Raw genomic sequence first — 25,943 nt, forward strand, 5'->3', positions numbered from 1 at the left:
GAATATGTTTGACTACTTGGTGAGAAAAAGATATAATTTCATTCCCCAGGATGTAATGATCTCCAGGTGTCCACCAAATCATGATTAACAATAAAGTTAGCAATCATCTGATGGATTCTTTGGGGGCATTTAGAATTAGAGGTAGACTTATCTAGTTGTGTATTTAAAGAACAGTTCTTATCTCCTCCAATTATCAATATTCCACTTTTAATTATTTTTTTATTTTAGTGTGTCCAATTATTTTACCTGTTTTTCTTCCAATTTGGAATGCTCAATCGCGTTTCCCCTCACGCAGAAATTCCTCACATGGCTCAGGAGACCCGACGGTTCAGTGGGCGTCCTCCAGTCCCACAACCAAAGCCAGCTTCCTTTTTCACCCAGGAAGGTGAGCGGATGTCAGTGAGCTACTGACCTCTGGAGGACAAAGGCCAGCCCTGCAGGTGCCTTTGAGTTCACTTGGCGTCTGGCCAGCAGGGTTGGCTGCAGTGTGATGAGGAAAAACAGTCCTTGCCAGTTTTGCCACCCTAACTCTTGGGAGCGCCACATCTAATGTGACACTAACTAGGGAGTCCCCAGAGAAGACAGTCCTACTTCGCACAGCCAGGATGCAAACCTGCACTGTATGACTCACCCTGCGCACCACGCGGTGCTGCTTTTTACCAGATGCGCCACTCGGGGACCCCCTAATATTCCACATTTTACAGAGGAAAAATGTGAAATAATTGAGAGAAGCCCATGCATGAGAACTGGTGGAGAATTGATATTTATTGAGTATAAAGCTCACCATCTATAAGCGAGTTGACTATTACGTTTCTGAAATCTGACATTATTGCAAGAAATTCATCTAAAAGGGGACTCAGGTGAGAGACAAAATTTGATTCAACAAATGTATTATACCTCATACAGTAATAACAGTAGAGTAGCTCTTCTGATATCCAAAGTTTAAAACAAAACATACACCTTACGTAAACAGTTGTAGCAACACATGGGAACATGTAACAATAAAATAAAAAGGTCCTTATGTACCCTTTAATAACTTCGCATAATTTGACGCCCCGACGCTTATTATACCATAAATCAAGGTCATAGATTAAGGATAAGCATTTAATAAACTTTAACCACTTTTTAATAAAACAAAAAGCAAAATACACAATTTATTGTAATTTAACAAATAAGCTTCATCGAAAAACTTTAAAAGTATTAGTTCATGATAAAAGTATTGGCACCCCTGTTTTAGTATTTTGTGTCTCCTCCTTTTGATTTATTATGGCTTTCAGACATTTCTGATAATTCTTCACCAGTATGTTACATATTGTTAGTACAATCTGGGCCCATTCTGTCTTGCATATTTCCTTCAGCTCAGAGACTGGATACACAATGCTTGGCTACAACTTTTTCCAAAGCATTTCTATTGGATTGAGATCTGGTGATTGGGAAGGCCGTTCCTGATCTTTGTTTTCATTTCCTTTGTTGTAGTTTGCTACGAGTGCTTTTCTAAACCGTGAATCCAACACTTTGTCTCGACCATCATCTGCTGTGTTGACAAAACATTCTTCTTCAACAGATGTTGGAAATAATTACCTATTTTCTGGCTATTGACTTTATAATGCAGCTTAATTACTGCATTACGGTTTTCAATCAATTCATATATATTTTTAATTAGTTCTATAGATTTTTTACAGACTTTTAACCTAAGGTGCCAATACTTTTGTCATGAACAAATATTTGAAATTGCTGAAGTGCGTTTTTACATTTTTTCTATAAAGATTGTTAAACTACCAGAAATGATGTATCTTGGACCTTGTCATATTAATTAGTGGCTAATTTTCACTAAATGCTTGTATTTAACATGTTTTCTGGAATTACATTAAGTGTCGGGTGACAATACTTTTGTCTGTGACTGCATTGTCTCTGCATTTCCAATCACTATTTGCACCACTTGTCAAAGGAAATATATTCAATTTATGACAGATGTAAAAATTAGCTCCTGCTCCTCTAATCCCTATGTACTAATCCTGTCCCAGGCTGGCTCCATTCTGGATCTCAGATCCTCCCTTAGACCTTGCAAGTATCCATTGATCCTACCCTATGTATTGCCCTTTTCGATGTAGTGCTCATTGATATTCAACTATAATCTGCAGTGACACACCCTGGCATTTGCAACCCCCTTGGCTAGCCGGCTGATTTTGCTTGTTTGGAAGCAGCCTGCCCCACCCTTATATTATCACTGGATCAGGGATCTTATGCATTTCCTTAAATTGGAGAAGTTTAAATTCACACTCAGGGGATCCATTATTATGGTGTTGCACATCTACTTTCATCAATTGTGACCAATATTGGGATATTTGGGAAACTGATCCCAGATAATGCCAGTAATGTTTTCTCTTTTGACAATTGGATGCAAAGCAGGAAAAATGAACTTTACTTTTCCATTAAATGTAAACTTCCATAGTAAATATTTATTTTTTGGAAGTCACTTGTAGGCATAATTCACATCTTTTCAAACCTTGTTCTTTTTAGGGGTAAAGGAATGTCTTCATTGGACGGTGAGGATAAATGCAAATTTAATGCAATGCATATTCAGTGGACAGTCATTTTAACGAGCTGTGTATTTTCTCTATATCCACCGGAAGGCACAGTTGTGATACCACAATAATCCAAAACATATGCTTGTGACGTTAGCAAACATGCCAAGTATCCATGCATGCATTTAGTAATACGTGATGATTACAAACGCTTTAATATATTACATTTAATTTAAATACACAAAGAATCCAAATAAGATGATTAAAAAAGCTTTACTGTTCACTCATCTTTGTGAGCTTTTCTTTTTGTAGCATGGATTTCAAACTGAATTCACCAAGCCACATACAGATTCAAGATAGAGGAACCAAATTCACACGTGTTCACTTCCTGTTAAGTAATTAATGTACCACTGTGATTGTCTAATCGAACAGCATCGTTTATATTCTCAAAGAAAAACTCTCAAATCCTAAATCTAGATTTTTTTTGTTGTTATTTGTGACCCCTATGATACGTGGTGCTGCTGCAGTCCTGGAATCTGTTTTCACAATCTTTTGCATGGTTAGAAATTCAAACTGGTCCTGCCCCCAGTCCTGGGTTTCAGAACTCCTCTTGTTTATGTAAGCAATCAGGCCCCTTGAAAACGACCAAATGTAACGCTAGGGGTTACATTTATTTACCAGGGGCCCGACTGCTCATGCCTTTGCCCTGATTATATGAATAGAGGGTAGTTCCTAGTGCCCTGTGAGTTTCAAATCTTGTTTTCCTGCCTCTTCCTACCACATTCCATTTTTATTTCTTTATTTTTAAATCTGCACCAAAATTCCAAGTTACCTGGCACACCAATAGAGATGTAAAAGCAGCACAATTAAACTGTGTTACAGTATGTAAATCATGTTGTCATCCTTATTGCAAGCCAATTAAAGCAGTTCACTTAATGCGTGGCAGGACATTATATTTAACAACAGAATGTATCCAATAGGGCATAATAATCTGATTTCTACATGATTTAACTTTATATGTCTGATAGTTGTAGCTCTATTACACCAACACTGTCAGCTGAAAACAATACAAAGGGCAACGTGCGTATGGCAACCAGATAGAACAGCAACAGAAGGGATAAACTAAATAGTAAAAGGCCATACAGTAGAGGTAGGTCACTGTTTCATCTACCCAGATCCTCTATCTGCTGTGGCTCCCTCTCCCACCACTCAGAAGCGTAGATCCCTTCTTCGTAATCACCCTCTCCAGCAAACTCCTTGTCGGGTGACTCGGACAGCTTTTCAGGCACATATGTCACTTCCATCTGGATACAAACATACATACACATCACCAATCAGAGTGACAGAAAGGCAGCCGCCAAGAGCTGGACTGGACTGTGGTAAAGAACACTTCTTATGTGTTGTGACCTTCAGTTTGTAAAGAATCTCCTCCTAGTGGCTGTTGAGTTAACAATATGCACATCAGCATCAGAAACGTACTTCTCTCAACTACAGAGCTTGCTATTTAGTTGAATGGTAAGACGTTCATCTTGGAACCACATGATTTGCAGTTCATTTCCAGCTCTTTCAAGGCTACTAGGAGGACATTCATTACAAGCTCATGCTTGCAGACAGACATGACAGACCCTTGCGGTCACGTTCCTCTGATATTTTGTAATTTCATCATCAGGTCATAAGATGGTTAGAAAAAGCACTTGAAATTTGGTTGCATTGGACATTTCTAATATATATTTAAAAGCATAAGCCCTCAGGGAAAAGCAATTGGAGAAGGAGTTTACAGAGAACAAGGAGGGAAAGAATAGGTTAAAAAGGTTAGCACCACACAAACATGTACCGGTAACACCTTTTTTTCTTTAAAAGAAAAGAAAGAAAAAAAAAACCAAGAACCCCACACAAAAGTATTCATTAAAAAAACAACAATAATAATAATAATAATGATAATAATAATAATAATAATAATAATGTGAAGGTTTACAACAAGAGTGAAAAATCCTGTGCTCCAAATAAATACAAGCAGAGAGGTCATGTGTCTGGATTGAAACGTTAAAATAGGTTTTTGTAGCAGACTAATTTATTCTTTTTACGTATGGAGGCCAAGAGTAATTAGTTTGATGGCCACTAGGCTCTGGCTAAGCAGAGGATATTAGTCCAAATAACAAAACACAGAATTGGCAATCTCATTTGAAGTGGCCTAGGACTGAATGTGATGTGGTATTATGTTAAGGTCAGTATTTAATGTTTATAGAGATTTGAAGGGGAGCTGTATGGAGGACTAAATTCACAAAAAAGGTATATTTGTTTCTTTCCACTGTTTTGGAAAGTCAGTTTCTGTCTCCAAGATTAGCTAATATCAGTCTCCAGAAGTTCGTCAAGAAATTCCACCACTTCCGCCTATAATTGGGAAAAGCAAAAAACAAAACAAATTAAAAAAATCACAAAATATTAAAAAGAGGAGGATAACATTATTCTGCATCTCAATTGGAGCCCAAAGAACAGAAATAAACATCCACACCACCAAACACATTTGGGTAATGAAATCAATGGATACAGCAAGCATAGTACAGGTGTATTTAATACTGCCTATGACTTCTTACCCATGGAAAATGATACGATTCTGCATGAAGCCCTATGTCACATCATTCTAAATACGTCCCCGAGTGACATAATCTATAGTACTGGTATATGACAGGCTTGCAACTGATACGAACTGGCAGTTGTTCACAATACTCCTTCAAATCGCACCATCGTAATGTATCAGTCTGTTTGTACCACTGAAATCAGAGAAATTTGAAATTATGATGCAGGGCTCCAGACTACAACTAAATTTTTGCAAAGGCAACAATCAAAAGTTAATTTTTTCAGGGTTTGGCATAAAAATGCTGCCTCTCCATTTAACAGCATGTGTCAATAATTATGAATGCGACACGATGGGGTCTGTATATTAAAAACTGTTTTTTTTCATCTGTTGTATCTTGCATCCCACATAGAATAGATTGTGTTACATTGTTTACCATCAGGAGTTTAAGGATGAATTAATTGCACAGCAGATTCCCTAGTTAGTTGATGAGCTGAAAACATCTCTTCAGCCAAAGCAGCAGGCATGGTAATTTAACCATAATGAAAAACAGTAATGTAGCGTGAGTTTTTTTTTTTTTTTCCTTCTCTCAAACTGACCATTAAGAAATGTGAAAGCAGAACACACAGAAATACTTCGAGACTAATTAGGAAGTGCATTGCCGAGAAAAAAAAAAATGAAGGGAATTAAATGGAATGTGCTGCATCTTACTTGATTGCAGAACGAACTCACTGCAATTTAACCCTGTTTTTACAGAAAAACAAACTAACATGTAATCATAGGAGCTGTCTGTGTTGCATGCTGTCAGATCAAGACTAGTTACTGGTACACCTGGTGGTCCCTGCTGGAAACACTGGTACTCGAGATGAAAAGGTTAAAAAACCACTGCCCTAAGAAGCAGTAGTGTAGTCAAGGGTAAAACACGAACACACAGTGTACCCACTTATTTGGGGAACATGGCATTTACCAATTTCTTATTTAACTAGAGTATTTACTCATTCTTACTCTTCTGTGATAAGCATATCCTGGCTATATTAAGGGTTGAAGCCAAGGCATATTGCAATTTATTATATTAAGCAGCTCATTTAATAATGGGCAGAACCTCTTCCGATTAACCTTTAACCCACAATTTTGCACAACCACCAGAAGTGACATGCACATAATCTCTGCCCACCCTAGTGCCTTTCATGCCACTGCTCGGCCTGGAACACCAAAAAGGGTACTTTACCCACTTCTTTTTTTTACCACAACACCACTGATCTAGAGCACTCTCCGGTTTACAAAACAAAACAGACTGGATTAATTATAATAACTACCTCAGAATGATTGGAAACACCATACTGTAAAAGAAAGGGGACAGTCAAATGAAATGTGATGCTTCTTGCTCTTAAATGAGAAAGCAACAAGCATATAATTACGTTTGTGGAAGCAAAGAGAAAAGTTTACAAAAAACATTTTGGATTCTGTATTTTACATGCCTACCCTGAGTTTGGCCTGCTACGGGTACAAAAATAAGAGTACATTTCACCACTAAAATAAATAGAGGTTTTTGGAAGAAACTGCAAGACAGAGTTCCCTCATGGGTGTACTCGGTTATACAGCTTTAGCAGACACCCAGGACAAACAAATTGGCCAATTTCATGTTGGTGAAGCAGCTCAGCCAGTTATTTATTTTGCTTTTAACTGAAAACTAAAACAAAACTAAAAGCAATGGCAATGTAAAGTGCTATGATTGGTCAATATATCTGGGCAACCTTAGAAACCTTTGGAACAGAAGGAGCTCAAACTAGGAAGATGGTTCTCACTAGATGCCATGTAAGGAAAGCAGCGTGCTCTACTTGGTGTTTTCTTACATGGCAAGAAGCAGTCTTGTCAGACTCACTAGAGTGAATGAGCACACCTTCCTTCATCAAAATTGGTTATGGGGCCGACTACAGTAGACAGCAACTGGAGCACTACGATTCCCAAAAGTAGTTCACAGAACAGCAGTGCACTTATTTGTACACTAATTCTTTATGAATATAGCCTTCTAACATCAAATTACCATCTGTTACAATGGTCACCTTTACTAAACAATTTAAAATTCAAGTTTCTACTGAACACTATTGCAAGACAGCAATGTAAACAAAGCATCTGACAAACATTTTGCGTAATGCCATTGTTAGTGTTTCACATTCGCTACTTGAAAGACAGAAACATATAGTGATTTTGCTATTGAACTTTGTCGTAACAAACTCACAAGTCAGTGACTACTAAAAGAAACATAATAAATGAATATAAGTATTTTTCAACAATTAAATACTGAGGAAAAAACAAACTGTAGTCCAGACATTTGACACTGAATGTATGGGCTCTCTTAAGGTCCCCACATCCCAATACACTGATTGCACACAGCAGTGCTCACTAATTTGCCTGGCACTTTTACTTATCTATCCAAAGTGATGTCTCTAATTTGCTTTAAATGTCAAAATAATCAACATTCCACTTCATTCAAGTGCACCTAGTTTGTCTCTCACAGTGGTTCAAAACTGGAGAGATGGAGGCACACGAAAGCGTAGAAACACATCGCAGGTAGACACAAAAAAAAAAGTGTCTGAAAAATACTGTCATTTGGCTCTTGACACCCAGCAGTAACTCTGTACTTGCATCTCTGTGTATTTGCTGAACAAACTCCCTGGGCTGTAACTGCAATGTGTGACTGTCTCCCAGGCTTTTTGAACTCTGAACCAAATCACGTTATTCAAGGACATAACCTATTATATAATATTGAATATTAAAACATCAAGACAGTCTGCAAAAAATAAATAAATAAATAAATAAATAAATATGGGATTCTTCTCCACCTAATGGATTTAAAGAACTTTGCAGGTGCAGTTTAGTACTTGCAGCTTAAAAGTATCAAGTTTCAGGATCGCAAATAAGATTTTTCAGAAATTAACTTTTGTTTTGAATTACCTAAATAAATGTTTTTATAAAAAAAAAAAAAAAAAAATTGTGTTTAAGTTTATAGTGAGCATTAATTGGCAAGTGATTATGATAAACACATCATATTCTCACAATGGTACACCAGGTATTTCAGAAGAGCAGACAAGCGTGGTGAAGAGTAAGAAGGAGCCGCAATCAGAGCAAAGTTAACAAGGGTTCGACAGCACCAGTCCCACTTTCTTGGATGTTTGGTTTCCTAATATCACATTCGCACTATCAATGTTACAGCAAATGAATTAAAAAAAATATTTAGCTAATTAATATAAATCTGTGTATGTCCTTACCATAATTTGTAACAGTTAAAGAGAAACTATATGAAATAGAATTCTTAACTAATGTACTTTCCATTTTGTTTAGATACACTTTGTATCGGTGATCACACACTGGCGAGGTTTATTTATTTATTTATTTAATTTATTTTAATTGTCCCGTGGCTTTGATACAGCACTTGACATGTTTATACACAAAGTGTATCTAAAAAACAACAAGTACTGTAAAATACACCAGTTACGATAATTGATATTTCAAGCCAGTACCAAGTTGTTCTTTAAGTTTCTGCCTTCGGCCACTGGACTGCAGCATTGTACACAATGGCATGGAGACTTCATCAGAGTTACTGCCAGAGTGTGCGTGCGTGTCCATCTGTGAAGTCAATATTTGGTGATTTCCCTCCCTCTTCGGGAGAGTAGCCCTCTGTGTGTGTGTGTGTATGAGTGAGAGAGCGAGAGAGAGAGACACAGGCCTGATATGTAAACTGAGCTGCAAACAATACCTTTTAAGGTCATTGCCACCCAAGTCCTATTCCTGTCAGTTCACAGGCACCAGAAAAGGGCCAAGATTCTGAATGTTTACACAGTCTTGTGCCAGTCCACAAAACAAAAAAAAAACAATCCACTCTCTCAGCTGACCCACATGCAGGAGGTGCATGTGTGTAAGGATACTGAAAAGGTGCACATCAAGATTTTAAACAAACATATATGTAAGGCCCTGTGTAAATCGCGATTTCACAGGCTGCGCGGAAATCGTGAAATTAGCCCAATACCGCGATGTTTACAATATTCTTAAGGAATAAAAATATATTTCTTAATTATTTGTATTTCATACAAAAAATGAGTGTGGAGTGCAGGATGCCTGGACGTCGCCGGTTCGAGTCCAGGCTATTCCACAGCTGACCGTGGACAGGAGCTCCCAGGGGGCGGCGCACAATTGGCCGAGAGTCGCCTGGGGGGAGGGAGGGATTAGGTCGGCCAGGTTGTCCTCGGCTCACCGCGCACCAGCGACCCCTGTAGTCTGGCCGGGCGCCTGCGGGCTTGCCTGTAAGCTGCCCGAGAGCTGCGTTGTCCTCCAACACTGTAGCTCTTGGGTGGCTGCATGGTGAGTCCACAGTGTGAAAAAAAGCAGTCGGCTGACGGCACACGCTTCGGTGGACAGTGTGTTTGTCTTCGCCCTCCCGAGTCAGCGCAGGGGTGGTAGCGGTGAGCTGAGCCTAAAAAATAATTGGCCATTCTAAAATTGGGAGAAAATAAAAGATTGGCAACGACAATTTTTAAAAAATATATAAAATAAATAAACTTTACAGCTCTGTTATGTGCCTGTGTATACCATTTGCCAAGCACATAGTGCTGTGCAGTGATTATGTCATGTGACTATATGCAATCTAGACAGAATTAAAATACTACACATTGTAAACAAGAAAATGGATGTCTCTAAAAAGGCTAAAAATGTGTCTGCAGCAGATCACGTAAAGCAGTATTACAAAGCGATGGAGGTAAGCTCCTCTGAACGTCCTGCAACGTTACTGTAGATCACTACCGACAATCGACTGTTCACATGCATTTAGATAAAAGTATTCACCGAAAGAAAGGCGGAAATCCAGAGCAGTACTGCAACTGCTTTACTTGCAAAGAAACAAAAAACGAGGACTTCCATGTTCCAAAAAACAGTGCATCCGACGTACTAGAACTGAAGCTGTCCTTGCAGATATACCTACAGGCTGTTAATTATAACACCGTTTCACAAGCTATTGCAGTGCTTGAATAACTTTGATGTTGATTTTGATGACGTCATTCCATTTCTCTATATTTGATGTTTAAAAAAATAATAAATCTGTACACAATTTATAAAATAGTTCTGTGCACATTCCACGAAATACAACACTTTACCGCGACACTGTCGTGAATTTTAAAGAATTTCCACAATTTTCACAGGGCCTTAAATATATAATGCTGGTTTCACAGATTCGGACCAGCACAAATCAAAGACTATCATCACTAGGGAGTCCAAGATTGGCGCTTATCAAGGTAAAACCAAACCAAAAGTGCTTCAGAAAACCACAGAGCAAACTATGGGCCTATTATTTACCATTCGCGCACAAACAAATTACTTGACTTGTTCACACGCCTAATTAAATCCTGACTTATCAATCTTGCGTAAGGCACTCATATGCACGTTTCTAAACAACAGGTCTTAATAAATCTCAACGTCACTTAAGTTGTTTGCACATGAAAATTTGCATTAAAAACACAATTAAATTAATTCACTCTGCTTTAATTAGTACTACACAAGTGCAGTCTACAGAACCAATCACTGCGGAGCGGAGCAATTTATTGAAAATCCCTTTTCACTTCAATCTGCTGTTTGGGAAATTGAATGTGCGAGATCAGCCATTTTTCGAAAGATTTGACATATTACCGTTTATGAATTTATTAAAAAAAAATCTGAATAGCCTACACACCTACAACTTACAGTATCATGAATGTCTTCTGTAATACCAGTGCACAATTGAAACAAGCTAGTCATATAAACATTACATGGTTATTAAGTAATAATGATGGTAATCAATATTTATTATACTACTGTCCAAATATTAATATTAATAGCATATTTAGTATATAACAGCAATAATATATGAAAGAATTATACGTGACAAAAATCACAATTTCAGCAATAGTTGCATCAATAAAATAAACCTAATGAGAACATTATTTTATTTATTTATAATATATATATATATATATATATATATATATATATATATATATATATATATATATACAGTGCCTTGCGAAAGTATTCGGCCCCCTTGAACTTTGCGACCTTTTGCCACATTTCAGGCTTCAAACATAAAGATATGAAACTGTAATTTTTTGTGAAGAATCAACAACAAGTGGGACACAATCATGAAGTGGAACGAAATTTATTGGATATTTCAAACCTTTTTAACAAATAAAAAACTGAAAAATTGGGCGTGCAAAATTATTCAGCCCCTTTACTTTCAGTGCAGCAAAGTCTCTCCAGAAGTTCAGTGAGGATCTCTGAATGATCCAATGTTGACCTAAATGACTAATGATGATAAATAGAATCCACCTGTGTGTAATCAAGTCTCCGTATAAATGCACCTGCACTGTGATAGTCTCAGAGGTCCGTTTAAAGCGCAGAGAGCATCATGAAGAACAAGGAACACACCAGGCAGGTCCGAGATACTGTTGTGGAGAAGTTTAAAGCCGGATTTGGATACAAAAAGATTTCCCAAGCTTTAAACATCCCAAGGAGCACTGTGCAAGCGATAATATTGAAATGGAAGGAGTATCAGACCACTGCAAATCTACCAAGACCTGGCCGTCCCTCTAAACTTTCAGCTCATACAAGGAGAAGACTGATCAGAGATGCAGCCAAGAGGCCCATGATCACTCTGGATGAACTGCAGAGATCTACAGCTGAGGTGGGAGACTCTGTCCATAGGACAACAATCAGTCGTATACTGCACAAATCTGGCCTTTATGGAAGAGTGGCAAGAAGAAAGCCATTTCTTAAAGATATCCATAAAAAGTGTCGTTTACAGTTTGCCACAAGCCACCTGGGAGACACACCAAACATGTGGAAGAAGGTGCTCTGGTCAGATGAAACCAAAATCAAACTTTTTGGCAACAATGCAAAACGTTATGTTTGGCGTAAAAGCAACACAGCTCATCACCCTGAACACACCATCCCCACTGTCAAACATGGTGGTGGCAGCATCATGGTTTGGGCCTGCTTTTCTTCAGCAGGGACAGGGAAGATGGTTAAAATTGATGGGAAGATGGATGGAGCCAAATACAGGACCATTCTGGAAGAAAACCTGATGGAGTCTGCAAAAGACCTGAGACTGGGACGGAGATTTGTCTTCCAACAAGACAATGATCCAAAACATAAAGCAAAATCTACAATGGAATGGTTCACAAATAAACATATCCAGGTGTTAGAATGGCCAAGTCAAAGTCCAGACCTGAATCCAATCGAGCATCTGTGGAAAGAACTGAAAACTGCTGTTCACAAATGCTCTCCATCCAACCTCACTGAGCTCGAGCTGTTTTGCAAGGAGGAATGGGCAGAAATTTCAGTCTCTCGATGTGCAAAACTGATAGAGACATACCCCAAGCGACTTACAGCTGTAATCGCAGCAAAAGGTGGCGCTACAAAGTATTAACTTAAGGGGGCTGAATAATTTTGCACGTCCAATTTTTCAGTTTTTTATTTGTTAAAAAAGTTTGAAATATCCAATAAATTTCGTTCCACTTCATGATTGTGTCCCACTTGTTGTTGATTCTTCACAAAAAATTACAGTTTCATATCTTTATGTTTGAAGCCTGAAATGTGGCAAAAGGTCGCAAAGTTCAAGGGGGCCGAATACTTTCGCAAGGCACTGTATATATATATATATATATATATATATATATTGCACCAATTGCTGATCTTTAGCACAAATTATAAATAAAGCCTGGAGTTCGAACTATCTAAAAGGAGATCAACAAAATGATATACACTTTTGAAATGTCACAATCTGAAAAGATAAACCAAAAAGCCATTGTGCTGAGAATTCTTGCAAACTTGCTGGACGTTTCCTTTCACACTGAGCCCTTTGTACTGCAGTGTCCTGTACTGCTCTGTTAGCTAAACTTGTGTATGGGGTGCCACCTTGTGGTTAGACTAATAAAATAAACAGCTTGATAACATTTATTTTTAAGAAACTTTACAGGTGCAAAAAAACTGAATCTTTAAACTTCATGATCATCTATTTCTATGTGATATGGGCAGGAATTCTGCCTCAGTTTTGCAAGAACTCCACTGTAACAACAGCTTGGTTTACCTCAGCATACTTCTAGTTTAGATAAATGGTTTTCAACATTTTTGTTTTTAAACTGTACCCCTTCTGTCTGGAGGTTTCAGCTCAAGTGCCCCTTCTAGTGAATGGTACAACAGTTTCAATAAAAGGCAAAATAATCTGATTAACAAATTACGTTTCCTCATTTATGCAATATATAAATTTATGTCACAACAGTTTGGAACTGACAAACTGATTGTTTAGGACAGAATACCAAACAGTAATTCTTAATAAGTCTTTGGATGCACAGAAACACACGTATTAGCTTTCTATTCTGTAAAGTTATTATAAATAATGCAAATTGTCTGCACTGTAAATGTTTCACGTTACCATTTACTTCCCATTTCAGCATAACTGTGTGCCATTTAAAATGGTTTACAGCATCAAAAACACTAACCTCAAGATAAAACTATAATAACTAAATGATTAAGGCTTACTTCACAGTCTAAGAATATGTATTTTAATATCTTTCACAATTAAACAATTTTTATTAAAGCAACAACAAAAAAGAACAGCGGTGTCACATTTAAGATTGATAATTCTTCAGTTATTACACAATAAATGTTCTAAATATAACTACTCACTTGAAAAAACATAAATGCTAAAAATTGTAGAATATTTAAATTTTTAAAGACATTCTATTTTCACCACCAGTGATTTATTAAACAAAATAAAAACATAACTATGACATGTGAACTGTCCCCTTCTTGTACTGCACAGAGTGATCTTTAGCAGAAATATTTCCTGTCTTTGATGCAGTTGGTGTCTTTCGTTGAAGACATTTTAAAGAAATCGTGCTGCTCTATGCAGTTTGTTCAATCATTTACTAGGCATAAGCAAACTAAGCCGAGTTCCTAATGCTGTGTAGTAGTGTGTCAATAAGGCAAACGTTTTCTGTATTTATACATATTTACACTATTCTTTCAGAAATGGCCATTTTTCACAGGGAACTACATATCACACACGGCCATGTTAAATTTCACGGAAATTGTGAAATCTGTGACAAGCATTAAAAAACATAATAATAAACGTTTGAGCCAACATAAATATCCAAATGGACTCTGTCGCTTTGCACTTTCTGTAGACTCTCTTGCGTTTTCTTCCTTAGTTTTTCTTTTGCACGTAAGAAATGTATCCAAGAGAATCTGGATGTACTCACTGAAAACTGAGTAGGGGAGACCGGGGTTGGTTGTCACACTTTTTACTCTATTATTTTCCTCAATCTGGTGACATTCTGTTGCTCGTTATATTGAAGAATAACTCTTCACGTACAAACTGATGTTTTTTTATTTCAGCGTAACTTTATTCCAAATTTGATTTTTAGACGGTTGAAAATGCGATGGTCACCTGTGACAACCTGCCCCATACTGGGGTTGGTTGTCACACGATATGGGGTTGGTTCTTGGTTTTACAGTAGACAATAATGCAACATTTTGTTTTTTTTAAATAACAAAGTTTCTACTGTGTACAATGACAGAAAAGGTTATATTTTTACTTTTTATGTGAACATAAAAAATAGACCTATATATATATATATTTGAAATGTTGACCCATGCTACAAAATAATACCACAGCCTCCACAGAACCAGAGAACAAACAGTAAATAACTTAAATAAGCATTATATATTACATATCCCACATGATGTTGTTAAAAAAAAGTAGAAAAAAATATAAGACTTCTTCCTATAGGATTTACATGTGACAACCTGCCCCAACCCGACTTTACATGACAATTTAATTCTCTCAGTACTACTGGGAGAACCTACTGGTTTTGTTTTTACACCAAAAGATAGCCAGTATCTGGTTCTATTAACATGGCCATCAGTTCAAACAAACTCCAATATTACTAAGAGTTACAACATAAATAACAAGATATACATTTTTTACTTTGGGTATGAAAAAAATTAAATATGTGCTAACCTTTGTCAAAATGACAAGATGGTTGAGTTCCAGATAATAGAACACACATTTCAGTGTTAATATCACCTGCCTGCACCATCTAGTGTCATAGTTATGAGCACTGTGACAACCAAACCCAGTCTCCCCTACCAGCTGCTATTGCGGTTACTAAAATGTAGCCACGCCTAATAAATAAAACAAAAACCGTCAAAGTATGAATATTGTGAGTATTATTTGTTTACTGACATTTATACTTCTAAAAGTGTAGAAAGATTGGGCTTCACTGATTATACTCATATGTTCAATTATATACGACGAGTTGAAAACTGCAAAGCACTCCGACCAGAGCTCTTCACAGGCACAAATCGCCAGACGCCTGCTTCACACACCATATCAGAGTGGTAATCCGCTAAATCAAAATCACACGTGTACAGGTGGATGATAATTTTGAAACTTTACCAGGGGTGAAATTCAACCAAAAAGCGCAACTAGGTGTAAATGTTAAAAAAAAAAAAAAAAAAAAAAATGGAGCCAATTTGAGTGCCAACGGATAAATACTTGAATGTGATACATCAGGTGCAGACCGCTAAAGCTGTGCAGCTTCACCATTTGCTTTATGAAGGACGCGTGAATTTCTGCTTTGATTAACAGTCTGCCAATACTACATTATTTTTCTACAGTTACAGCTGCCGCCATCGCCTGCTTTTCGCTTTTAATAGAAAAAAAATACATAGAATGCCATTGCTCCCGCGGCGCACAGTTTAGGAACCCCTGCTTAAGCGATTGTCTTTGTGACGTTTTCCTAAGAGTGGCCTTTTCCCTTGGCCTGCGACCATTGAGACCTTCACCATGCAACACTCGCAGCCAATTCACTTTGACTATCATTGGAAGTAAATCTCGGATTGTTATTAACCTTCCTCACAATTCTTCTACTTGTTCTTTGTGAAAGAACCTTCTTTCTTCCAGACTGAGGGAGCGTTGTGACAGTACCATGAGTCTTGTACTTCTTGATAATAGAACCAATAGTTGAAATTGGGATAGTCAAATGCTTAGAAACCTTCTTGTATCCTTCTCCAGCTTTGACAAATAATTTTCTGCCCAAGGTCTTCAGATAGCTCTTTACTTTTTCCCCATATTGACTTATTGGTAATGACAGCAATCATCCTATGCCTAACCCTTTTATGTTCACCTACAATCCAGCATTTTCTAGACTTTTCTAGAATTAGATTCTGCGTTATCGTATTGAAATTTCTAGCAACTCGTAGACAATACTATCATAGCATCAAATGTTATGAATACTTTTGAATTAGCATTTTGGAGTTTTGCAAAAATATTGCTGAAATAAATAAATTGTAGACATCTATTTCTTATAACTATTTTACCTCATCCACAAAAGCAAAACTTTTGCTAAAAAGACTTCTCCTGAAATTTTGTTTGAAAAATTTCTAGAAATTATAAAATTTCCATTGGAGTATGTAAACTTTTGACTACAACTAATTATATATATATATATATATATATATTAGGCACACACAAATATAATAATCTAAATTGATATGACCCAAACAAAGAAGTCCATTCTGTAAGTTCTTGTGGCTGTATCTGGTACACTAGCCCCCCTGCAACATCACTCCCTAGTTGTTGTAAAACTCTTATTCTAATGTGGTACTGATGTATTTCTTACATCCACTGTGACGTAAAGTGCTGCAGGGTTACAATAAAGAGAAAACTAAAAGCACACCTCTATAGGTTTTTCAGTGTGCAGAAAAAAAAAAAAAAAGTCTAAATTTAAACTAGCCAACATTGCCAGATAAATACCAATATCGGTATGCTTTTCTTCCAGGTATTATGAATATACCCTACGAGTAAAACTTACCTCATCATCAGGCAGCAAATGTTGTGAAGCAAACTCAAGAATCTTCAGCTGTATCGTGGTCTCGTTAAAATATCGTACTGCCTCCTGAAAAGAAAACAGAAAAAATGAAAATGTCACACACGAGTTGAAGAGTTATAGAGAATAAATAAATAAATAAATAAATAAATAAATAAATAAATAAATAAATGGGATGCCTCCCTCTTAATTGGTTAAACATTGTCTCTATTGTAGCTGTTTTTTTTGTATATTTTTTTAATATTGCATTTCAGCAGGCTCCTTGCCTTGCGAAACCACAGCTCAGTGTGTGCGACAAGCAGGCTGTCTGAAGGGTTCCTTTAGCACACTGATACATGGATACACGGGCAGCAGTGTGGAGTAGTGGTTAGGGCTCTGGACTCTTGACCAGAGCGTCATGGGTTCAATCCCAGGTGGGGGACACTGCTGCTGTACCCTTGAGCAAGGTACTTTACCTAGATTGCTCCAGTAAAAACCCAATTGTATAAATGGGCAATTGAATGCTTCTATTATATTGAACTGATTCGCACCCACATTCTCATGCAAAAAAAACAACCACAACATAGGTTGCTAGGAACAGTTCAGTGCATGTCAGCCTTGGTGCATTCAGATAAATGTGTAAGATGTATTACTGTGACAGAAATACAATGATTCTTGTTAGTAAATCTCCCTTCTGACCTGTGAGGGCACTAAGCAGCGAGAACAGAGTACCGTGGACGGGCTGGCCTGACAGTTCTTTCCCAGGGTTCAAGGGAAGTCGGCCAGCTAGAAAGGGGGCGGAACTCTGGTGCATTAACTCATCGACCCGGAAGGGAAACGATGTGGCAGTCGCGGATAGGAGGGGCGTCTGCACTCGTTTACCAAGGGGTCATGTGTGATGGCATAAAAGGGGGCGGAGAGACTCAATCTGTTCCTTCGCTTTGGTTTGTGTTATTGAAACTGAAAGGACCCGTGAGAGACTCCGATTATACGCATCGTGAGTGATTTGTTTGTTTGTCTATAATTGTTCTTGTTTGTTATTATTAGACGGCTAACACGTTCCAGAGCTGTCGCCAAGGGCCAGCACCAAAACCCGGAACAGCACTGCACTACTGTCACTGTTATAAACCTGTATCACCCACCACGAGCACTACTGCACGCACCCGGACTGGTGACCGTGTTAGTACATTTAGGGATGGATATTCGTGTTTATTATTTGGGACTGCAACCCCGTTATTTACTCTGTGCACTACACATTGTTGTGTATTCCCAGGAATTATTATTTGGTCACCATATCTGGATAGAAAATAGACCATTTCCAACTGGATTACAAACCTCTCTGTCTGTTTAATTACGCACTGCATCACTCCTGCACCTGTACACAATCAACCACTTTGCCACAATTACCATGATACATTATGGTTTGTTATAAATCCATTCTATCCAAAAACTTCTAAACTTACAACTCTTGGCAGGAAGTCTTCATCTGCGAGATCCCATTTCTCCTTGTGGTACTGATAATAGACCATGTTTTGCTTCATCACTTCATCGCTGGGATCGAACAACAAGTAGCTCGCTACGCAGGGCACTGCATGCTTCAGGTCATTTACTGGAAAGAAGCACAGTTTTTGAATAATTATGAATAAGATGAGCTGGTCCACATAATATAACAAACTCATAATTCATACAAAATAGCGCGATGAGGAGAAACAGTCCCTGTCGGTTCTTATCCCCCTATACCACGGGAGCGCCACAGCCAATGAGGTGCTCCCTTTGGAGTCCCCAGTGAAGACCGACAACTTTGCACAGACAGGACACAAACCTGCGCTGTACGACACCTTGTACACCACGCAGCTCGGTCCCCACCCCCTCCCCCAATCCCCAATTTGGAATCGCCAATTATTTTTATTGTTTTCTCCCCAATTTGAAATGTACAATTATTTTTATTTCAACCCGGCTCACCGCTGCCACCCCCGCGCCAACTCGGGAGAGACGAAGACGGACACATGCGTCCTCCGAAACGTGTGCCATCAGCCGCCCACTTCTTTTCACTCTTTGGGTCCGCCATGCAGCCACCTCAGAGCTACAGCGTAGGAGGACCACGCAGCTCTGGGTAGCTTACAGGCAGGCCCGCAGGTGCCCGGCCAGTCTACTGGGGTCGCTGGCACGGGCGGCGCTCGGCCAACTGTGCACCGCCCCTTGGGAACTCCCATCTACGGTGGGCAGTGGAACAGCCTGGACTCGAACGGGTGACCTCCAGGCAACAGGGCGCATCCTGCACCCCACACTGGATGTGCCACTCAGGAGCCCCCTTAGCTGTGCTTTTACCAAGTGAGCCACTCGGAGACCCCCTATCCTCATGAACTTTTTTTTTTTTTTTTTTTTTTTTTTTTTTTTTTTAATTTAGATTGACCAATTATTTTATCCCCCCCCACCCCCTCCCCAATTTGAAATGTCCAATTGTGTTCCTAACCGCAGCGAGTCCCCACACAGCACGTATGTTCTGAGGGCATTTGAGCGCCCTCCGACCTCACAAGCCTAAAGTCAGAATCGCTTTTACGCCAAGCAATCCATAGCACAAGTGGGCAGGCTACCGATCCCTGAAGACAGAGATCAGCCCTGCTGCTTCTCCATTATGAATATGCTCGGTGCCTGACCAGTAATCTAGACAGACAACCCATACATACAACTTGCCCTATTGTTACAGTGTCACTTCTGGTGAAAAAGTATATGACTGTCATTCTTAGCCTGCTGCATACAAATCAATAAACACTTGTTAACATATGAATGAATAGATTTACTTTCAATCTCCATTGCTTAATGACAGTCCTCCTTTCTATGATGCAGAAATTCCAACAATGGAGTATAATAGCAAAAATGATATAATTAGCATTATAAATCATGTATGGGAAATCATCCAATCACTGTTAAGAATTGGTCAAACATCTAGTACTGTATATAGACATCACCCTGTGCACAAAACATACGGCATCATTTTGCACAGTTTGAGCAGCCAAAACCGCTCAACATTTGCGATCCTCCCACCTTACATAAATGCACACCTATGTACAAAGTATTAACTTATAAAATGTGTATTGAAAGATGCCCTTTATTAATATGATCATATACTCACATTTGTAATAGGCAAACTGCAGGTAATGGTACATGGTTGCCACAAACTTTTCTACAGCAAAGCCGCCAACTACTGGAGTTAGGTCACTTTCACACTTCACTTTACAATTCAGAACCTCAATGAAATGGTCTGCAAAAAGAAAGAGGGAATTCAATTACATTTTAAAAGAAAAAATGGTGAATAATAACAATAATAATTGGTATGCGAGTGTCAGTCTAACAAGGGTTTAATAACTATGCACCAGTATGTATATAGCAAAGTCCCCAACATTTTGATCTATGGAGATACATTTAAACAGGAATATGATAAACTCCTATTGTTCTGATACTGAGTCCCATCTCTGTGTGTCCAAAAAGTTAAATCATTACTGCAGGAAATATGGATTTAGTTGCTTTGGTAATCCCATGCATGGGAATGATGTCATGGTTTGTTTAGTTATGGATAAAGCTACATTACTCATTTAAAGTAATAGTATTTGATCAAAAGTAAACTTCATTATTAAAACTATCGTTGTTCACACAGAAATTGCCTATACTGCAATTTCATTCTAGCTAGGATCAAATGCATTTTCAGAATTTACAGTACCACATGCAAAGTACGAGAGCTTATTACATGAAGAAATGGGTGTACTGTTACAAGGAGTGGACAGTTGAACAAGAGAGAGATAGGATAATAATCTGCTGAATACAGCATACAAGAACTTGCTATTTCGCTAAATTTAAATTTCCTGATGCCTCAGTCTGTCTGCATACTGAATCGAGCCTTCTTTTCCGATCCTAATCGCTACTGCATATGTGCAAATGCTCTACGTTTTCCGAAAAATTAAATCCATGTACACAGTTCAATTTATCAGAAGTGGATTTAGATTATCTGTTCCAAGTCATGTAAACACAGAAAAGTGACGTTTTCAGAAAAACAATTTATCTGGAAAACTGAATCAGAAAATTGGCTTGCCCTCATGTAAACGTACTGACTGATTGATGAACTTGGTACAGCCAGGAACGTGAACTTACATTCCCTTAACAGTATGGCTTAACCTAGAGGTTATACCTTTACTAGGTGGGACACCCTGCATCATTTTGGAATCAATACACACACACACACACACACACATAAACTGCTTTATATCACGATTGCTGTGCAGGCATAACGCAGGCATATGTGATCCGAACGCTGCTATTGCTGGTAGTGTCACGTAAGCTGTTCAGTGTGTTGATATGTAAATAAATCCTGTTCGCCGGTGGGGTGTATCAGCTTCTCTCAGCAGCGAAAGCGCACACTCAAATGGCTACTCTGTCACAAGCATTAATACCCTGTATCTTTCTAAACATGGGATTAAGGGGAGCTACCTAATAAAAGCTTAATCTCAAAACAATAATTGTGTGAATATAGTAATTGTTACAGCTGTGTATAATGGTATTTAAAACAGGATTAATTTATCCACCTTTTAACATATCCACCACCAGTTGGATATAGGACAGTTTACTACAGGACAGATACATGTCGTATCATTAACTGAAACTAAACAGTTTGTGTCACTATCTAAACAAATATATTGTTGACTGATGAGAGCCATCAATTACGTGTTGGACACAAAAAAAACACTTGTGCATTTGTATAAGACTGACTATGTTAAAGAAGAAACATTTGGTGACGTTGGTGTTTTGTAACCGAACTGTTATTACGTTAAGACCGCCCACGTAGCATTTAGGCTGCACAAAATGTCAGTTTCAGCCGAGATGATTATTGGTTGTTAGTTGCGTTGGAAATTAATTATACCCTGTGGTTACTTAGTAAAGCCTGGCATTTCACAGGCTGCACAGAACGTGACAATAAGCGGGTTTGTGAGATGATATTAAGAGAGGTAATTTCTCAAAGAACCTACGGTGCTTGGCGAGTGGTTTTTGAAAAACCGCAATAAAAAAACAGGGTATGACCTTAAGTGAGGTGACATAAAGCAGGTTAATCTGTAATTTATATTAATAATATATAAACACACACATTTATTCATGAAAATTTTATTTTGTATCCCTCATTTCAAACTGGTAAATTCCTGTTGTAGAGATTTCCCTTAATTGTAATTGGTTTTGATGTACATGTGGCATAACCGAAAACGTACTGCAATCTTCGCGTAGAATGTGGTGTTTCGACAAGGCAATTCATGGCAAACCTGCTATGGAGGGGTAGAAGTCTTTGAACTCGTTGATTTCCCTGGACCCCTCGCAGGCAGCGAGACACTCGTCAAAGGCTTTGAAGAAGCTGGGCAGGGCAAGCTCCATGTCCGAGATAGAAGTGCGGTAATTGTCCCCGTTATACGCCCGCACTGCTCGGATAAACAGCGCCTAGAAAGGGTGAAGACAGTAATCAACACAGCAGCTCAAACAACAGAGGGTACAGAACACACACATTACACCTGCGCGGTTTTCGTTTTTTATTACATTCTTTTTCAATATTGTTGTATTATGGTTCTCAGGGTTTTAATGAAAGGTCGGATGCAGGTTGATACTAATTGTGGTCACAAGTGTTTAAAATGTTCTTAAATGAAAATGTGTAAGAAATCATCAGTAAACTCAACAAGCACCTTTTCACGCCAGACATTTGGAATTGGAAAATGTTCATTTCCAGAAAGGGCTTAAAGTCTTGTTCACTGGCAATAAAGTTTACGCCAAGTTACCAATTTGCGATTTTACAGTGTTTTTGTTAAAGAAATAAAACTGGTAATGTTATAAAACCAGTAAACCATTTGGGCACAGTTTTTAGGTCTGGATTTATTTATTTATTTATTTATTTATTTATTTATTTATTTACCCGTTTTATTTTCCCTTTCATATAAAACAGCCTTTAATTATTTCCACAGTGGTTGTTGTAATATCTGATGCTGTTTGACAAAAACAACATAATGGAACACATGTTAAGAGCATACATCACCTCTGGAGTTCAGTTTGCTTTCTGCACATATTATACTGTTACACACTTATTTGCAAGTCTCAACCATTATCTGTTTCATCAATAACAATATCATTGAGAAGAACTTTTAACACGAAAGCGTGCAGTAATATGACATTTCAGACAAGAAGCACGTGGAGGCTGCATTTTCCAGCTTGCTAATGCGCCACATTAATCCTATTCAAATAAAAGCACTCTGTCAGAGACAGAAAGCACCAATGAAGTGCAAAGAACAATAGCCAGGTGGATGATCACAACACAATGCTGCCATTCCCCAGCCCTGTATGCCAGGCACTGCTCACGTGCCTCGTAGGCCTTGGTCTCCAGATCTTTGAGGTGCTCCTCAACCCCAGGCAAACTCTTGTAATAAGCCATGTTCCTCTTCATCATCTCATCCTCAGGGTGTCTTAGGAGGAAGGTGTGAGCTGCAGAAATTGCTTTAGCAATGTTGTCAGACTAAATAGAGATAACAGAAGAAAAGGAACAAAACAAAACGTATTTATACTTTTGCCAGGATCCTCAACAATAATGCAACATTGGTGGCATATATGTAAAGCAAACCATATTTCTGCTATAGCCTATGATCCTTTCTTACTGCATGCATAAAGATGCAAATAACCGAAGAATGACTGTGGACCCAAGAACGAAATAAATCACAACAGGGTTATACTGCAATTAAACAACACATTATATATATATATATATATATATATATATATATATATATATATATAAATAGTTACTATTACGGTATAGCAATCTATAATCTTGATGTAATTCATGCACGATCTGAACGCTATATTTATATATATATATATATATATATATATATATATATATATATATATATATATTATATGGGAAAAAAGAGCCCTGAACTGTATCCCAGAGTTTCTACGTGGTATGCAGTTCGCCCACTAGAGACAGTCAATTGTACGTGGCAACAAAAGCACACAGTCCCTCATAATTCATTATAGGTAAAAATGCATGCCCAATGTAACGGTAATCAAAGCACACGACACTAAAGCCATATGATTTCGATGATACTGCCTTAGTCTCACAGAAGAGATTAAAAACGCAAAACTAATAGCAAAATTTGTAGAACTGTTAAACAAACACACATGTAGTTATACTGGCATTCTTAAAACATAAATGGCTTAAAATATATTACCGATTAGGAATATATAACACACTGTATATGCTTTACTTTATTTGTATTTACCTTAAAGTACGCAAACTGGAGGAATTTGTAAGGCTCTCGTCTCTCGAATTCGTCCACTGTATCTCTGCTTGGCATAGACTGTCTGAAAGCCGGCAGCCCCTGTTTACATCTCTTCAAGCACTGGGCCCGCTTCATGATGTTCCCGAATACCTGCAGTTCGGCAAAATCTGAAAAATTCGCCTCATTGTCCATCCGAACGGTACTACAGTTGAGATTGCAGAATGCCTCGCTGTCCTTCAGCAACCGGTACAGCCTCAGACTCATTTCTAAGTAATCCACGCTCTCTTTCCAGTTCTCACCGGTGTACTGGTCCAAAGCATATTTGTATGCGGAGTCCAGCGGCATAAGTTCCTGTCTAGGGAAACTTCTAAAGCTATATTTCTCATACTGCGCGTTTGCGGTGAACACAAAAGTAAAGAAAAGAAGCGTAAAAGTTAGTAATGGATGCATTGCCATTGCAGCTGCAGTAATCTGCACGCACCTCCACCAGCACGTATTTACAAATGTTTAGTCCTTTCTGGAACCGTTCTTGGTCCCGGAGGCGGAGGAGGGTGAGGTGGTGATTACTTGGTGAGTGGTGTCCCTAGTGTTCAATAGAAGGCTTTGCTTTGCATTGAACAGACTTCTGCGATTGGATTCTCAGACAGGGGCGGATAAAGTCCTGGAAGTTTGGTTGCACAGAAGAGTACGCGCTTCCCAGTCGGAGCACGGCATGCGTGGAAAAGTTTTCTAGAAATGTGCGTGCAAATCGTACCATGCCATCCATCCTGTTTTAAATATGTAAAGGTTGCTGGAATAATTTTGAAATTTCACTGGACATTAGATGGAAATGTAAACGACTTTAACACACTAACTATTGCAATAGTATTTTCAAACTGAAATGTAAGTGTAAAAATCAGATTTCACAGATTTATTTGTTAGATTCCCAGATTTAACATGTCAGCTAAATGTTGACTCCCCAAGTGTAAAAGAAAAACCACAAAGAAAGTGATTTATATAATTGTTCTATTTAAATATATAAATTTAAGCAAAGATTCAGCTTTATAATAAAACCAAAATAACATGCTGTGGCAGGGATGAAGCAATGTAATGGGGTTAAAACCCATCCCTGCCAAACACCTGTGTGATGTGACCAGAGTTAATTGTTTGATTGTTGATTAGCTCATACTATAAAAGCATTCAGAGGCTGTACCTCTGGGTGATTGATATTTTGCAGTATTCATTGATCCTTCTACAATACAACGGTCGCCAGTGCCTGAGGAAGAAAAGCAAGCCCATGCCATCACATTACCTCAACCATGTTTAACACTGGGCACGATGAACTTTTGATGAACTCTTCTGCCAAACATACTGTTGCTTTCTTGGTGAAAAAAGTTATATTTTGGATTTGTCTGATCACTTCATATTTTGCAATTATCTAAAAATCAGTTTTGAAATACTGTACATACATATTTTCAATTTTCCATTTAATGTACTTAATATTTTTGTCTAAAGAAATTCATTGTAACTTCATAATGTGACTGAATTTGTTGTTAGACTGTGTAATGTTGTGTATAGATAGTATATTGTATTTTAATGTATGAAAAACACTGTAAGTCGCCTTGGATGAAGGCGTCTGCCAAATAACTAAATAATTATATGTGCCATT

General features: G+C 38.1%; 1 protein-coding gene across 1 annotated transcript; it reads right to left on the reverse strand.

The window, feature by feature from the left end:
* Positions 1-2,583: 2,583 nt before the first annotated feature.
* Positions 2,584-24,975, reverse strand: LOC117394996 (cartilage-associated protein-like). Its single transcript, XM_033993809.3, has 7 exons — positions 24,296-24,975; positions 23,380-23,529; positions 22,298-22,469; positions 20,128-20,256; positions 18,458-18,603; positions 17,001-17,084; positions 2,584-4,916 (listed from the first exon to the last, which is right to left on the reverse strand). Exons 1-7 carry the CDS (start codon positions 24,749-24,751, stop codon positions 4,866-4,868), a joined length of 1,188 nt encoding a protein of 395 aa, XP_033849700.1. The 5' UTR covers positions 24,752-24,975; the 3' UTR covers positions 2,584-4,865.
* Positions 24,976-25,943: the final 968 nt, after the last annotated feature.

Source organism: Acipenser ruthenus, chromosome 3 (genome assembly GCF_902713425.1).
Source record: "Acipenser ruthenus chromosome 3, fAciRut3.2 maternal haplotype, whole genome shotgun sequence".
NCBI classification, from domain to species: domain Eukaryota; kingdom Metazoa; phylum Chordata; class Actinopteri; order Acipenseriformes; family Acipenseridae; genus Acipenser; species Acipenser ruthenus.

Excerpts from the sequence above, each read along its gene's own strand:
- LOC117394996 (XM_033993809.3), bottom strand. The coding sequence starts at position 24,751 with ATGGCAATGCATCCATTACTAACTTTTACGCTTCTTTTCTTTACTTTT. Across the intron at positions 18,604-20,127 it reads GCAGTTTGCCTATTACAAAT|TAAATGACCTGAAGCATGCA; the intron begins GTGAGTATATGA and ends GCTTCTTTCCAG. Across the intron at positions 17,085-18,457 it reads AAGACTTCCTGCCAAGAGTT|GAGGCAGTACGATATTTTAA; the intron begins GTAAGTTTAGAA and ends TTTTCTTTTCAG.